This window comes from Hyla sarda, chromosome 4 (assembly GCF_029499605.1).
Source record: "Hyla sarda isolate aHylSar1 chromosome 4, aHylSar1.hap1, whole genome shotgun sequence".
In the NCBI taxonomy this organism is placed as follows: Eukaryota; Metazoa; Chordata; class Amphibia; order Anura; family Hylidae; genus Hyla; species Hyla sarda.
Window position 1 is genome coordinate 416,809,053 of NC_079192.1, and position 18,634 is coordinate 416,827,686.

Consider the following 18,634-nt stretch of genomic DNA (forward strand, 5'->3'; position numbering starts at 1 on the left):
CTCACACCACCACCAATAATAACATATCACCCGCTATATACTGACACCGCAAACAATAATGGACTCCAACCCCCAAATCAGGTAAAGAATGACTAAAATCAGAAACAACTGCAACACTGTGCAAACAACCACCGCCATATAGAGACACAGACCTAATACACAGACATCAGGACACTGACGTTTCCTCCTAATATACAGACATCAGGACACTGACCTCTCCTCCTCCTAATACACAGTCATCAGGACACTGACCCCTCCTCCTAATACACAGACATCAGGACACTGACCTCTCCTCCTAATATACAGACATCAGGACACTGACCTCCCCTCCTCCTAATATACAGACATCAGGACACTGACCTCTCCTCCTAATACACTGACACCAGGACACTGACCTCTCCTCCTAATATACAGTCATCAGGACACTGACCTCTCCTCCTAATATACAGTCATCAGGACACTGACCTCTCCTCCTAATACACAGACATCAGGACACTGACCTCTCCTCCTCCTAATACACAGACATCAGGACACTGACCCCTCCTCCTAATACACAGACATCAGGACACTGACCTCTCCTAATACACAGACATCAGGACACTGACCTCTCCTCCTAATATACAGACATCAGGACACTGACCTCCCCTCCTCCTAATACACAGACATCAGGACACTGACCTCTCCTCCTAATACACAGACATCAGGACACTGACCTCTCCTCCTAATATACAGTCATCAGGACACTGACCTCTCCTCCTCCTAATACACAGACATCAGGACAGTGACCTCTCCTCCTCCTAATACACAGACATCAGGACACTGACCTCTCCTCCTCCTAATATATAGACATCAGGACACTGACCTCTCCTCCTAATACACAGACATCAGGACACTGACCTCTCCTCCTAATACACAGACATCAGGACACTGACCTCTCCTCCTAATACAAAGACATCAGGACACCGACCTCTCCTCCTAATACACAGACATCAGGACACTGACCTCTCCTCCTAATACACAGACATCAGGACACTGACCTCTCCTCCTAATACACAGACATCAGGACACTGACCTCTCCTCCTAATACACAGACATCAGGACACTGACCTCTCCTCCTAATACACAGACACCAGGACACTGACCTCTCCTCCTCCTAATACACAGACATCAGGACACTGACCTCTCCTCCTAATACACAGACATCAGGACACTGACCTCTCCTAATACACAGACATCAGGACACTGACCTCTCCTCCTAATACACAGACATCAGGACACTGACCTCTCCTAATACACAGACACCAGGACACTGACCTCTCCTCCTAATACACAGACATCAGGACACTGACCTCTCCTCCTCCTAATACACAGACATCAGGACACTGACCTCTCCTCCTCCTAATACACAGACATCAGGACACTGACCTCTCCTCCTAATACACAGACATCAGGACACTGACCTCTCCTCCTAATACACAGACATCAGGACACTGACCTCTCCTCCTAATACACAGACATCAGGACACTGACCTCTCCTCCTAATACACAGACATCAGGACACTGACCTCTCCTCCTCCTAATACACAGACATCAGGACACTGACCTCTCCTCCTCCTAATACACAGACATCAGGACACTGACCTCTCCTCCTCCTAATACAGAGACATCAGGACACTGACCTATCCTCCTAATACACAGACATCAGGACACTGACCTCTCCTCCTAATACACAGACATCAGGACACTGACCTCTCCTCCTAATACACAGACATCAGGACACTGACCTCTCCTCCTAATACACAGACATCAGGACACTGACCTCTCCTCCTAATACACAGACATCAGGACACTGACCTCTCCTCCTAATACACAGACATCAGGACACTGACCTCTCCTCCTCCTAATACACAGACATCAGGACACTGACCTCTCCTCCTAATACACAGACATCAGGACACTGACCTCTCCTCCTAATACACAGACATCAGGACACTGACCTCTCCTCCTAATACACAGACACCAGGACACTGACCTCTCCTCCTAATACACAGATATCAGGACACTGACCTCTCCTCCTCCTAATACACAGACATCAGGACACTGACCTCTCCTCCTAATACACAGACACCAGGACACTGACCTCTCCTCCTAATACACAGACATCAGGACACTGACCTCTCCTCCTAATACACAGACATCAGGACACTGACCTCTCCTCCTAATACACAGACATCAGGACACTGACCTCTCCTCCTAATACACAGACATCAGGACACTGACCTCTCCTCCTCCTAATACACAGACATCAGGACACTGACCTCTCCTCCTCCTAATACACAGACATCAGGACACTGACCTCTCCTCCTAATACACAGACATCAGGACACTGACCTCTCCTCCTAATACACAGACATCAGGACACTGACCTCTCCTCCTAATACACAGACATCAGGACACTGACCTCTCCTCCTAATACACAGACATCAGGACACTGACCTCTCCTCCTAATACACAGACATCAGGACACTGACCTCTCCTCCTAATACACAGACATCAGGACACTGACCTCTCCTCCTAATACACAGACATCAGGACACTGACCTCTCATCCTAATACACAGACATCAGGACACTGACCTCTCCTCCTCCTAATACACAGACACCAGGACACTGACCTCTCCTCCTCCTAATACACAGACACCAGGACACTGACCTCTCCTCCTCCTAATACACAGACATCAGGACACTGACCTCTCCTCCTCCTAATACACAGACATCAGGACACTGACCTCTCCTCCTCCTAATACACAGACATCAGGACACTGACCTCTCCTCCTAATACACAGACATCAGGACACTGACCTCTCCTCCTAATACACAGACATCAGGACACTGACCTCTCCTCCTAATACACAGACATCAGGACACTGACCTCTCCTCCTAATACACAGACATCAGGACAATGACCTCTCCTCCTCCTAATATATAGACATCAGGACACTGACCTCTCCTCCTAATACACAGACATCAGGACACTGACCTCTCCTCCTAATACACAGACATCAGGACACTGACCTCTCCTCCTAATACACAGACATCAGGACACTGATCTCTCCTCCTAATACACAGACATCAGGACACTGACCTCTCCTCCTAATACACAGACATCAGGACACTGACCTCTCCTCCTAATACACAGACATCAGGACACTGACCTCTCCTCCTAATACACAGACATCAGGACACTGACCTCTCCTCCTAATACACAGACATCAGGACACTGACCTCTCCTCCTAATACACAGACATCGGGACACTGACCTCTCCTCCTAATACACAGACATCAGGACACTGACCTCTCCTCCTAATACACAGACATCAGGACACTGACCTCTCCTCCTCCTAATACACAGACACCAGGACACTGACCTCTCCTCCTCCTAATACACAGACATCAGGACACTGACCTTTCCTCCTAATACACAGACATCAGGACACTGACCTCTCCTCCTCCTAATACACAGACATCAGGACACTGACCTCTCCTCCTAATACACAGACATCAGGACACTGACCTCTCCTCCTAATACACAGACATCGGGACACTGACCTCTCCTCCTAATACACAGACATCAGGACACTGACCTCTCCTCCTAATACACAGACATCAGGACACTGACCTCTCCTCCTCCTAATACACAGACATCAGGACACTGACCTCTCCTCCTCCTAATACACAGACATCAGGACACTGACCTCTCCTCCTCCTAATACACAGACATCAGGACACTGACCTCTCCTCCTAATACACAGACATCAGGACACTGACCTCTCCTCCTAATACACAGACATCAGGACACTGACCTCTCCTCCTAATACACAGACATCAGGACACTGACCTCTCCTCCTAATACACAGACATCAGGACACTGACCTCTCCTCCTAATACACAGACATCAGGACACTGACCTCTCCTCCTAATACACAGACATCAGGACACTGACCTCTCCTCCTAATACACAGACATCAGGACACTGACCTCTCCTCCTAATACACAGACATCAGGACACTGACCTCTCCTCCTAATATACAGACATCAGGACACTGACCTCTCCTCCTAATACACAGACATCAGGACACTGACCTCTCCTCCTCCTAATACACAGACATCAGGACACTGACCTCTCCTCCTCCTAATACACAGACATCAGGACACTGACCTCTCCTCCTCCTAATACACAGACATCAGGACACTGACCTCTCCTCCTAATACACAGACATCAGGACACTGACCTCTCCTCCTAATACACAGACATCAGGACACTGACCTCTCCTCCTAATACACAGACATCAGGACACTGACCTCTCCTCCTAATACACAGACATCAGGACACTGACCTCTCCTCCTAATACACAGACATCAGGACACTGACCTCTCCTCCTAATACACAGACATCAGGACACTGACCTCTCCTCCTAATACACAGACATCAGGACACTGACCTCTCCTCCTAATACACAGACATCAGGACACTGACCTCTCCTCCTCCTAATACACAGACATCAGGACACTGACCTCTCCTCCTCCTAATACACAGACATCAGGACACTGACCTTTCCTCCTAATACACAGACATCAGGACACTGACCTCTCCTCCTCCTAATACACAGACATCAGGACACTGACCTCTCCTCCTAATACACAGACATCAGGACACTGACCTCTCCTCCTAATACACAGACATCAGGACACTGACCTCTCCTCCTAATACACAGACATCAGGACACTGACCTCTCCTCCTACTAATATATAGACATCAGGACACTGACCTCTCCTCCTAATATACAGACATGTTTTTCCTATACTGTATATAGAGGCTGGCAGCACATGGGTTACAGGCTGCGGGCACCTCTACCCTGGCAGATTAGGGGGCATTGCACTAAGTCCCCCCACCCTCTGTAAAATGAGAAGGACAGATTAAGACTTGAGCCGTATTTTGCCAGGAGATTATGCCCCCAGCAGGAAATTAAACCTTACGTTGGCAGCGGGGTCCACACACCCACCCGAGCCCCAGCTACTGCCTAGGACACTGAGCAGGGGACCGCAGCACAGGAGGCATCGGGGACCGCAGCACAGGAGGCACCGGGGACCGCAGCACAGGGAGCACCGGGGACCGCAGCACAGGGAGCACCGGGGACCGCAGCACAGGGAGCTCCGGGGACCGCAGCACAGGAGACCACAGCACAGAAGGCACCGGGGACCGCTGCACAGGGAGCACCGGGGACCGCAGCACAGGGAGCACCGGGGACCGCAGCACAGGAGACCACAGCACAGGGAGCACCGGGGACCGCAGCACAGGGAGCACCGGGGACCGCAGCACAGGAGACCACAGCACAGAAGGCACCCGGGACTGCAGCACAGGAGGCACCGGGGACCGCAGCACAGGAGGCACCGGGGACCACTGCAAAAGAGGCAGCGGGGACCGCAGCACAGAAGGCACTGGGGACCGCAGCACAGGGAGCACAGGGGACCGCAGCACAGGGAGCACAGGGGACCGCAGCACAGGAGGCACTGGGGACCGCTGCAAAAGAGGCAGCGGGGACCGCAGCAGAGGAGGCACCGGGGACCGCAGCACAGGAGGCACCGGGGACCGCAGCACAGGGAGCACAGGGGACCGCAGCACAGGGAGCACAGGGGACCGCAGCACAGGAGGTACTGTGGACTGCTGCAAAAGAGGCAGCGGGGACAGCAGCACAGAAGGCACTGGGGACTGCAGCAGAGGGAGCACCGGGGACCGCTGCAAAAGGGGCAGTGGGGACCGCAGCACAGAAGGCACCGGGGATCGCAGCACAGGAGACACCGGCGACCACAGCACAGGAGGCACCGGGGACCGCAGCACAGAAGACACCAGGGACCACAGCACAGAAGACACCAGGGACCGCAGCACAGGAGGCACCGGGGACCGCATCACAGGAGGCACCGGGGACTGCATCACAGGAGGCACTGGGGACCGCAGCACAGGGAACACAGGGGACCGCAGCACAGGAGGCACTGGGGACCGCAGCACAGGGAGCACCGGGGACCGCAGCACAGGAGGCACTGGGGACCGCAGCACAGGGAACACAGGGGACCGCAGCACAGGAGGCACTGGGGACCGCAGCACAGGGAGCACCACACAGCAGGTACCTCCCCAGCTGTGCCCACTACCTGGAGTATGAATGTCTGTGTCTGGGGAGAAGTGAGGAATATATCAAAACAACCCAGAAATGGGAGGATATTCGTGAAGAGGTGCCGCAGCAGCAACAGGACATGAGGTTATTTGTATATAATAAGGGAGGAGATGAGTGAACAATAGATAGATATGAGATAGATATGAGATAGATAGATAGATAGATAGATAGATATGAGATAGATAGATATGAGATAGATAGATAGATAGATAGATAGATATGAGATAGATAGATATGAGATAGATAGATATGAGATAGATATGAGATAGATAGATATGAGATAGATAGATAGATATGAGATAGATAGATAGATAGATATGAGATAGATAGATATGAGATAGATAGATATGAGATAGATGGATAGATAGATATGAGATAGATAGATAGATATGAGATAGATAGATATGAGATAGATAGATATGAGATAGATGGATAGATACATATGAGATAGATAGATAGATATGAGATAGATAGATAGATAGATAGATTGGCCGCCAAATTGCAAGCTAAGTACCTCACTATTTCATTACTTCACAATTGTATACTTTCATTTACTGCACTATAGCTGAATAGCTTCTCATGTTGTATCTATATACTTATGTTTTATCTATATACTCATGTTTTATCTATATCTTTGTGCTAGCTGTGTGCTGCTGTATTCTTCTGTTGCTGTATATTTAGCCCAGCAGCCGGCACCTGTAAGCCAGGTCCATATAATAGTTTGTAATCAATAGTGCTGGCCAACTTATCCTTTGTTTAGATAGATAGATATAAGAGAGATGGATAGATAGAGAGATAGATAGAAAATCCTTAGGATAGCGCACACAGTCCTGGTCGGCCCTGCACTAGGTGTCCGGATATCTATATAGAATAAGACAGGAGCTGATTGGTCAGATCTGTGCTTCCCCTTATGGGTTTCCTAATAATATAGTTACAGATGTTATAATATAATAATATATCTACAGATGTTATAATATAATAATATATCTACAGATGTTATAATATAATAATATAGCTACATATGTTATAATATAATAATATAGTTACAGATGTTATAATATAATAATATATCTACAGATGTTATAATAATATATCTACAGATGTTATAATATAATAATATAGCTACATATGTTATAATATAATAATATAGTTACAGATGTTATAATATAATAATATATCTACAGATGTTATAATATAATAATATAGTTACAGATGTTATAATATAATAATATAGTTACAGATGTTATAATATAATAATATATCTACAGATGTTATAATATAATAATATATCTACAGATGTTATAATATAATAATATATCTACAGATGTTATAATAATATTTCTACAGATGTTATAATATAATAATATATCTACATATGTTATAATATAATAATATATCTACAGATGTTATAATATAATAATATAGTTACAGATGTTATAATATAATAATATAGTTACAGATGTTATAATATAATAATATATCTACAGATGTTATAATATAATAATATATCTACAGATGTTATAATATAATAATATATCTACAGATGTTATAATATAATAATATATCTACAGATGTTATAATATAATAATATATCTACAGATGTTATAATATAATAATATATCTACAGATGTTATAATATAATAATATATCTACAGATGTTATAATATAATAATATATCTACATATGTTATAATATAATAATATATCTACAGATGTTATAATATAATAATATAGTTACAGATGTTATAATATAATAATATAGTTACAGATGTTATAATATAATAATATAGTTACAGATGTTATAATATAATAATATATCTACAGATGTTATAATATAATAATATATCTACAGATGTTATAATATAATAATATAGCTACATATGTTATAATATAATAATATAGTTACAGATGTTATAATATAATAATATATCTACAGATGTTATAATATAATAATATATCTACAGATGTTATAATATAATAATATATCTACAGATGTTATAATATAATAATATAGCTACATATGTTATAATATAATAATATAGTTACAGATGTTATAATATAATAATATAGTTACAGATGTTATAATATAATAATATAGTTACAGATGTTATGTTATAGTAGTTACAATACTAATTACAGATGTTATAATATAATGATTATAAAGTTACAGATATTAGAATGTAATAATAGTTACAATGTTATAATATAGTGACAGATGTTATATTATAATAGTTACGGTATAATAATAATATAGCTACAGATGTTAGAATGTTATAATTATGAAGTTACAGATATTATATTATAGTAGTTACAATGTTATAATATAGTTAGATGTTAGAATGTTATAATTATGAAGTTACAGATATTATATTATAGTAGTTACAATGTTATAATATAGTTAGATGTTAGAATGTTATAATTATGAAGTTACAGATATTATATTATAGTAGTTACCATGTTACAATACTATAGTTATAGATGTTACAATATAATAATTATCATGTTACACATATTAGAGTGTTATAATAGTTACCATGCCATAATAACATAGCTACAGATGTTATGTTATAATAGTTACGGTATAATAATAATATAGCTACAGATGTTATGTTATAATAGTTACGGTATAATAATAATATAGCTACAGATGTTATGTTATAATAGTTACGGTATAATAATAATATAGCTACAGATGTTATGTTATAATAGTTACGGTATAATAATAATATAGCTACAGATGTTATGTTATAATAGTTACGATATAATAATAATATAGCTACAGATGTTATAATGTTATAATTATGTAGTTACAGATATTATGGTATATTATAGTAGTTACCATGTTGCAATACTATAGTTATAGATGTTACAATATAATAATTATCATGTTACACATATTAGAGTGTTATAATAGTTACCATGCCATAATAACATAGCTACAGATGTTATGTTATAATAGTTACAATGTTATAATAATACAGCTCCAGATGTTATATAACCGTGTTACAGTTATAATAATAATCTGAGCTCCGCACAATACTGGGAATCCAGCTGTGACTGCAGATAACCCCTCCTCTCTAGGTATCACACTCCAGGATGCTGAGATACACGGTGCTATACGCAGACTCCTCACTGTATACAGCAGCGCTGGTGATATCATTTCCCATCTGTGGGATCTCACACAATCTGTTTCACCATACAAAGCGGCTTATACGTCTGGGAGAGGAAATCCTGGGAGCGGTCTACAAACTGTGGAGCTCCAGCTGTTGCAAAACCACAGAAATACAGTGTATAGCAGTGTTTCCCAATCAAGGTGCCTGTAGCTGTTGCACAACTACAACTCCCTGCATGCCCGGACAGCCTAAGGCTGTCCGGGCCTGCTGGGAGTTGTAGTCGTGCAACAGCTGGAGGCACTATGGTTGGGAAACACTTCTCTAAGCCCAAGGGAAGGGCAATCTTTTTAGACATGGTTTCCCTACAGGTTTCCTCCACTGGGGGTTTTTCCTCTTATAAATGCCGAAGGCTGTCCGGGCATGCTGGGAGTTGTAGTCGTGCAACAGCTGGAGGCACTATGGTTGGGAAACACTTCTCTAAGCCCAAGGGAAGGGCAATCTTTTTAGACATGGTTTCCCTACAGGTTTCCTCCACTGGGGTTTTTTCCTCTTATAAGTGCCGAAGGCTGTCCGGGCATGCTGGGAGTTGTAGTCATGCAACAGCTGGAGGCACCTTGGTTGGGAAACACTGCTCTAAACCCAAGGGAAGGGCAATCTTGGTTTCCCTACAGGTTTCCTCCACTGGGGTTTTTTTCTCTTATAAGTGCTGGAGGCTGTCTGGGCATGCTGGGAGTTGTAGTTGTGCAACAGCTGGATCTTCACAATTTGGAGACCAAAATTAGGCCTCATGATTTTGGGGGCGACAGCCATGTTCTCCCTCCATAGGTGGTTGTACAGGAGTCCATCAGTATGTGCGTGCACAGGCGCTGTGTGTGTGCGTGAGGACATTACTAATTGGTTTCATTGAGCGGCGCCTGTAGATCGTGCGCTATGTAGGTCACCTCTGCCTTCATGAGGATGAGCGGAGCTGCAGGGGCCGGGGCCAAGAGACCCGCAGCGTCTGACAGTCAGCGCATGGTGCCCGAAACCAACGCAGGTCCCTCAGTGACCTCACATCAGCTGCTTCCTGTCCTGCTAATGCACTGACACACTGTGACGGAGGAGGAGAACGAGCAAGAGGGAATGGAGGATAAGACTGTGAGAGGACAGGAGCGAGAACAGGCCGCGACTAACAATAGTGCCCCCTAAAGGACCCCCGCTGTGTTATCTATACTGTATACAGTGGGCATCAAAAGTTTGGGCACTCCAGGTAAAAATTAGTATTAATGTGCATAAAGAAGCCAAGGAAAGATGGAAAAATCTCCAAAAGGCATCAAATTACAGATTAGACATTCTTATAATATGTCACCAAAAGTTACATTTTATTTCCATCATTTACACTTTCAAAATAACAGAAAACAAAAAAATGGCGTCTGCAAAAGTTTGGGCACCCTGCAGAATTTATAGCATGCACTGCCCCCTTTGCACAGCTGAGACCTGCCAGTGTCATGGATTGTTCTCAGTCATCATCTGGGAGACCTGGTGATGTCAATCTCAAAGGTTTTTAATGCCCAGAATCATCTGACCTTTCCCCAACAATCAGCACCACGGGTTCTTCTAAGCAGTTGTCTAGAAATCTGAAACTGAAAATAGTTGACGTTCACAAAGCTGGAGAAAGCTATAAGAAGATAGCAAAACGTTTTCAGATGTCAATATCCTCTGTTCGGAATGTAATTAAGAAATGGCAGTCATCAGGAACAGTGGAAGTTAAAGCAAGATCTGGAAGACCAAGAAAAATATCAGACAGAACAGCTCGCAGGATTGTGAGAAAAACAATTCCAAACCCACGTTTGACTGCACAATCCCTCCGGAAAGATCTGGCAGACACTGGAGTTGTGGTACACTATTCCACTATAAAGAGATACTTGTACAAATATGGTCTTCATGGAAGAGTTATCAGGAGAAAACCTCTTCTACATCCTCACCACAAAAATCAGCGTTTGACCTTTGCAAATGAACATAAAGACAAGCCTGATGCATTTTGGAAACAAGTTCTGTGGACCGATGAGGTTAAAATTGAACTTTTTGGCCGGAATGAGCAAAGATACGTTTGGAGAAGAAGGGGAACAGAATTTAATGAAAAGAACCTCTGTCCAACTGTTAAGCATGGGGGTGGATCAATCATGCTTTGGGGTTGTATTGCAGCCAGTTGCACAGGGAACATCTCACGAGTAGATGGAAAAATGGATTCAATAAAATTTCAGCAAATTTTGGATGCTAACTTGAGCCATCTGTGAAAAAGCTGAAGTTAGAGAGGATGGCTTCTACAAATGGATAATGATCCTAAACACACCTCGAAATCCACGGGGGATTACATCAAGAGGTGTAAACTGAAGGTTTTGCCATGGCCTTCACAATCTCCTGACCTCAACATAATTGAAAATCTATGGATAGACCTTAAAAGAGCAGTGCGTGACAGACCGCCCAGAAATCTCAAAGAACTGGAAGACTTTTGTAAGGAAGAATGGGCAAAGATACCTCAAACAAGAATTGAAATACTCTTGGCTGCTACAAAAAGCGTTTACAAGCTGTGATACTTGCCAAAGGGGGCAATACACGATATTAACTCTGCAGGTGCCCAAACTTTTGCAGACGCCATTTTTTTGTTTTCTGCTATTTTGAAAGTGTAAATGATGGAAATAAAATGTAACTTTTGTTGACATATTATAAGAATGTCTAATCTGTAATTTGATGCCTTTTGGACATTTTTACATCTTTCCTTGGCTTCTTTATGCTCATTAATACAAAGTTTTACCTGTAGTGTCCAAACTTTTGATCCCCACTGTATATAGAATAGTAAGTACAGCTCTGGGGTATAATACAGGATATAACTCAGGATCAGTACAGGATAAGTAATGTAATGTATGTACACAGTGACCTCACCAGCAGAATAGTGAGTACAGCTCTGGGGTATAATACAGGATATAACTCGGGATCAGTACAGGATAAGTAATGTAATGTATGTACACAGTGATCTCACCAGCAGAATAGTGAGTACAGCTCTGGGGTATAATACAGGATATAACTCAGGATCAGTACAGGATAAGTAATGTAATGTATGTACACAGTGACCTCACCAGCAGAATAGTGAGTACAGCTCTGGAGTATACTACAGGATATAACTCAGGATCAGTACAGGATAAGTAATGTAATGTATGTACACAGTGACCTCACCAGCAGAATAGTGAGTACAGCTCTGGAGTATACTACAGGATATAACTCAGGATCAGTACAGGATAAGTAATGTAATGTATGTACACAGTGACCTCACCAGCAGAATAGTGAGTACAGCTCTGGAGTATAATACAGGATATAACTCAGGATCAGTACAGGATAAGTAATGTAATGTATGTACACAGTGACCTCACCAGCAGAATAGTGAGTACAGCTCTGGAGTATAATAGAAGAGCACATTTACTAGTTTATATAAGATTATTCCTGTAGGTAAACAAGTCTTCCAGTTTGCAGGTGCTATGTTGAGCTGGGACTTGTAGTTCTACACCTGCTGATCCCCAGCTCACAGTGTCTATGTGACACAATGTAATTGAAATCCAGGGAAGTTGATCCTGTTGTTGAGTCGGTCGTCTCTTTGTGAATGGCAGATGTGCGGGGAGGGTGGAGCAGCAGGTGGAGGCATCGGAGCGTCACTCTGCGCTGTGTCCTCTCTAAGTGACTGTGTGTCTGTCTCTTTTGTGTCCCGACAGCTTTCAGCCCAGGACCACCTTACACAGCCTGACCCATGTAAAGGCGGAGACCCCCAGCGCTGTGGTTGTGTAACAGCAGGATGCGGGAGCCAAGGGGACGCTGCCCCTGCAGATGGGCACAGACTTCATGTAAGTGGATGGGCATCCAGATCAAGGGGGAAGGGGGCACTGTGCTGGAGTGCATGATGGGTAATGCTGGGGGCCCAACTGGATTTACAGAGACCACTGTTTCCCAACCAGGGTGCCTCCAGCTGTTGCAAAACTACAACTCCCAGCATGCCCGGACAGCCATGTTGGGAGTTGTAGTTTTGTAACAGCTGGAGGCACCCCTGGTTGGTAAACAATGGCCTATACTATATACTACTATATAGTCCAGCATGCTGGGAGTTGTAGTTTTGCAAAAGCTGGAGGCACCTTGATTGTAGGCACCTTGATTGCCTAGAAACCCTAGAGGTTTCCTCCACTGGGGGTTTTTCTCCCCTCTCCTAAGTGCTAGAGGCTATTCGGGCATGCTGGGAGTTGTAGTTTTGCAACAGCTGGAGGCACCCTGGTTGGGATACACTACCCTAAGCCAATGAGAAGGTAAATCCTTCAGCCATGGTTTCCCTACAGGTTTCCTCCTCTGGGGGTTTTCTCCTTTCCTAAGTGCTCTAGGCTTTCCGGACATGCTGGGAGTTGTAGTTTTGCAACAGCTGGAGGAATCCTGGTTGGGAAACACTGGTATAGACAGAGCATAACCACTGTATTATGCCATTACCACATATTATGTTCAATTTCTCACCATTGTCACAATGTCTGCTTACTGTCAGTGAATGGAAACACGTCCAGGTGTATCCAGACTAGTATGCGAGTACAAAACTGCCTCCTGTGCTGATAGTTTGTTACAGTGTATCGGTCTGTAGCACAGGTTGTTTTTACCTTTGTCTAAACTGGATACAACTGCAACAAACCCTACGCTGTAACACTGGGGTGAGTCTTAGAAGAAAATGTTAACAAACAATCTCGTCCTTCCGGTGTTACAGGTTGGGCGCGGCAATGTCGGCTTCACTTAAGTCCCTTCGGGGTTAATGAGAAAGTCATGTGACCTCTACAAAGATTTTAAGATCTCCAAGGTGGCCAATTATATTCAGAATTTAAATGCATTGTCCGGAAACAGCACCACATCTATGTCCAAGGTTGTGCACGGTATTGCAGCTCAGCCCCAATACTCTCCAGAGCTGCAATACCAGACACAACCTGTGCACAGGCATGGCGCTATTTCTAGAAGAAAGCAGCCAGGGTTTCCCTAACTCTATACTAGTGTTTTTCCCAACCAGGGTGCCTCCAGTTGTTGCAAAACTACAACTCCCAGCATGCCTGGACAGCCCTTGGTTCTCCAGGCATGCTGGGAGTTGTAGTTTTGCAACAGCTGGAGGCACCCTGGTTGGGAAACACTGCTCTATACAAACTCCTGATACAAAATGCTCAATTTGTCATCTCTGATTTGCATGAGATACATGATAAAAATTTGCCTTGCAAAAATATTCTGAATTGCAGTACCAGTTTTCACCACCCCCTGCTGCATCTTATTATTATTCCATTGACTCTAATGCAACAGCGCCCCCCTAGCTAAAACTCTAAATTGGAAAAAATATAAATTTAGGCTGTGGATATTTATAAAATGAAAAAAATAAATAAACTTGTAATGGAGGGAATTTACTGAGGCTAGTGTTTAAAAGGAAAAAAATTATTAAAAAAATAAATAACATTTTGGATATGTCCTAAGAACAAGTCAAAAAGTTTAAAACACCAGTCTTAGTATATAACACAAATTATAATGTTGTAATGTTTACAAATTTCTGTCTTTTTATGAATATGCTTTGCATAAACAGGTCAGTTTTTCAATCATATCTCTTGCTAGGGGGGCACTGTTGCATTAGAGTCAATGAAATAAGACTATGTTGCAGGTAGTGGTGAAAACTGGTACTGCAGAAAAAGTTTGCAAGAAAAAAAAAAGTTTCATGCCTCTCTCCAGCGAATCAGAGATAATCGCCATGTTCTTTGTTCCTCGACATAAATATGCATTGTATAAATGGGTCATTTTCCAATTATATCTCTTGCTGGTGGGGCGCTGTTGCATTAGAGTCAATAGCATTATTATAATGTGCAGCAGGTAGTGGTGGAAACTGGTACTGCAGGTCAGATCATTTTTGCAAGAAAAATAAACATTTCACGCGTCTCTCTCCAGAAAATCAGTGATAGGGTACGTTCACATGTACAGGATCGGCTGCATATTTTCTGCAGCTGATTTTGCTACCCATTGAGGTGAATGTGTAGCAAAAACAGCAGAAGAATATATGCAGCCGATCCTGTACCTGTGAGTCGGTGCAGTTCAGCTCCATGGAGGGTATTGGGAATAAGCCGCAATACCATACACAACCTGTGGACAGATGTGATGCTCTTCTTGGAAAAAGTTGTTATCTTTTTATATCCCTGGAAATAAATATTCATTAAATAAAGGTAATTATTCAGATTAGAGCTATTCCTAGGGGGGCGCTGTTGCATTAGAGTCAAGGGAATAACAATATTATGCAGCAAGCAGTGGTAATAACTGGTACTGCAAGTCAAGAAAGTATTATGCATCTTTTTCTTATGACATTAAAATTAGTATTTTTTTTTTTTTATGACACTGCCCCTTTAAGTAAACCCCCACCAGAGTAAGACCGCTCTTGATTTTTTTTAAAAGGCGCTTGCTGGCAGGTGTAAATTGTTTCCATATTTTTGGACATAAATATGCATTGCTTAGAAAGGTAATTTTTCAGATTAGATTTTATCCTAGAGGGGCGCTGTTGCATTAGAGTCAATTAAATAATAACATTGTGCAGTAAGTAGTGGTAAAAACTGGTACTGCATGTCCAGAAAATGTTATGCTAATTTTTTTTTTATCAATTTTTTACATTTTTTTAAATGACAGTGCCCATTTAACTTAACCCCCGCCAGTGTAGGACTGCACTAAATTCATAAATTGTAAAAAATGTGGCATGTGGGGCGGCCACACCCCCCTTCGACGTCATGCCCCCTCTGAGCACGGCGCCGATCAGCCAGAAGTCGCAATATTTTGCACAAACCAAGTTTTGTGTGTGGAAAATTTGGCGCTTTTGACCCGATCTGCGCCAGGTGCGCACGATAAAAGATTCCCCCAACCCAATATATTTTGGATAAAAACATTGCCACCCCTGTAATCAGGTTTTGCATGGTATTATAAGTCGTCTCTATTCACTTCAGTGGAACTGAGCTGCAATACCGCACACAACCTGAAGACGAGGGTGGCGCTCTTTCTGGAAGAAAGCAACTATGTTTAGTTTAGTGCCTGGACCTCCAAATATAAAAACCTAGTCATGAGTGATCTTGTTGGCGCTCCCTGCATTATTACAGTAGCAGCAGCGCAATTCATCCAAAGGGCCCCCCGCCGCTGTCACGAGGCCACCTACAGCATATAAATAGCCACTTAATGTACAGAAATAGAGAGATTTTTCACACTTATTTTTTAACTCCAGAGCCGCCTGAGCTACAGGTTACAGGGGGGGCAGGAGGGGGGGGTACGCTTCGTTCTGCGTCTGTCTCCCTTCAGTCAGATACATTTATCCGTAGTTGCCCGGAGGAAAGATGAAGCGTCGCGGAGAAGCCGCTAATCATTTATCTAATGAAACATTCATACGTCTCACTTCAGCCACTTTGAAGTTAAATAGGAAAATTCTCAGCGAAAATTAAAAGCGATGATCATCGCCGCCACCGCCGCGCCTGACCCTTTCCCCCCGGGGTGCCCACCGCAGCCACCAGGACCTTCCTGAGCATCCAGGCTTAAAAAGGTGAAGCTTGAAAGCTCAGGAATACAGTGTATAGCAGTGTTTTCCCATCCAGGGTGCCTCCAGCTGTTGCAAAACTACAACTCCCAGCATGCCCGGACAGTTTCCAGCAATTTCCAGTGGAGGAAACCTGTAGGGAAACAATGGCTGAAGGCCCTTCTCTTGGGTAGTGTTTCCCAACCAGTGTGCCTCCAGCTGTAGCTAAACTACAACTCACAGCATGCCCGGACAGCCGTTGGCTGTCCGTGCATGCTGGGAGTTGTAGTTTAGCTACAGCTGGAGGCACACTGGTTGGGAAACACTGTACTACCAGAATATGCACAGATATAGTGCTGGGCTCCTCTGGGGAGGGGACAAAATAGACTCCACCCCTTATAATGCAGAGGAGGAGCTTAAACGTTCAGGACTAAGTAAGCCTAGAGGATGTATATCATCCTGTGTCGCATCCTTTGTCACCGCCATCATCTACATCGATCTGTACGAAATGTTCCTGAAGTCTCCTTAATCTGTCACCTTGTAGCGTGAGCAACCTGCGTGTGAAGCGGCGAGACACTGCGACGAAAAACGTCCTGAGGGAAAGTCACAACATCCGTCCTTTTATCCAGTCAGCGCCCCACAGGCTGCTCCGAGGCCGACTTATTGGTTTATTAATTTACTTTCTACTCTATACATCAAGGCTGGAATAAAATAGTGAGCGCAGCTCTGGGGTATAATACAGGATATAACTCAGGATCAGTACAGGATAAGTAATGTAATGTATGTACACAGTGACCTCACCAGCAGAATAGTGAGTGCAGCTCTGGAGTATAATACAGGATATAACTCAGGATCAGTACAGGATAAGTAATGTAATGTATGTACACAGTGATCTCACCAGCAGAATAGTGAGTACAGCTCTGGGGTATAATACAGGATATAACTCAGGATCAGTACAGGATAAGTAATGTAATGTATGTACACAGTGACCTCACCAGCAGAATAGTGAGTGCAGCTCTGGAGTATAATACAGGATATAACTCAGGATCAGTACAGGAGAAGTAATGTAATGTATGTACACAGTGACCTCACCAGCAGAATAGTGAGTGCAGCTCTGGAGTATAATACAGGATATAACTCAGGATCAGTACAGGAGAAGTAATGTAATGTATGTACACAGTGACCTCACCAGCAGAATAGTGAGTGCAGCTCTGGAGTATAATACAGGATATAACTCAGGATCAGTACAGGATAAGTAATGTAATGTATGTACACAGTGATCTCACCAGCAGAATAGTGAGTACAGCTCTGGAGTATAATACAGGATATAACTCAGGATCAGTACAGGATAAGTAATGTATGTACACAGTGACCTCACCAGCAGAATAGTGAGTACAGCTCTGGAGTATAATACAGTATATAACTCAGGATCAGTACAGGATAAGTAATGTAATGTATGTACACAGTGACCCCACCAGCAGAATAGTGAGTACAGCTCTGGAGTATAATACAGGATATAACTCAGGATCAGTACAGGATAAGTAATGTAATGTATGTACACAGTGACCTCACTAGCAGAATAGTGAGTGCAGCTCTGGAGTATAATACAGGATATAACTCAGGATCAGTACAGGATCAGTTATGTAATGTATGTACACAGTGACCTCACCAGCAGAATAGTGAGTGCAGCTCTGGAGTATAATACAGGATATAACTCAGGATCAGTACA

At 43.4% G+C, this 18,634-nt stretch overlaps 2 protein-coding genes across 3 annotated transcripts in view; one reads left to right on the plus strand and one right to left on the minus strand.

Moving 5' to 3' along the window:
- The window catches only part of CACNA2D4 (calcium voltage-gated channel auxiliary subunit alpha2delta 4), a 256,253-nt gene that overhangs the window by 110,474 nt on the left and 127,145 nt on the right, over positions 1-18,634 (minus strand). The window lies entirely within an intron of this gene.
- The window catches only part of LRTM2 (leucine rich repeats and transmembrane domains 2), an 82,479-nt gene that overhangs the window by 51,758 nt on the left and 12,087 nt on the right, over positions 1-18,634 (plus strand). For both annotated transcript variants that reach the window (XM_056517886.1, XM_056517885.1), the window contains exon 2: positions 13,085-13,213. In XM_056517886.1, coding sequence (XP_056373861.1) covers positions 13,165-13,213 — 49 coding nt within the window. In that variant the 5' untranslated portion in view covers positions 13,085-13,164. The remainder of the gene's footprint in view (positions 1-13,084; positions 13,214-18,634) is intronic.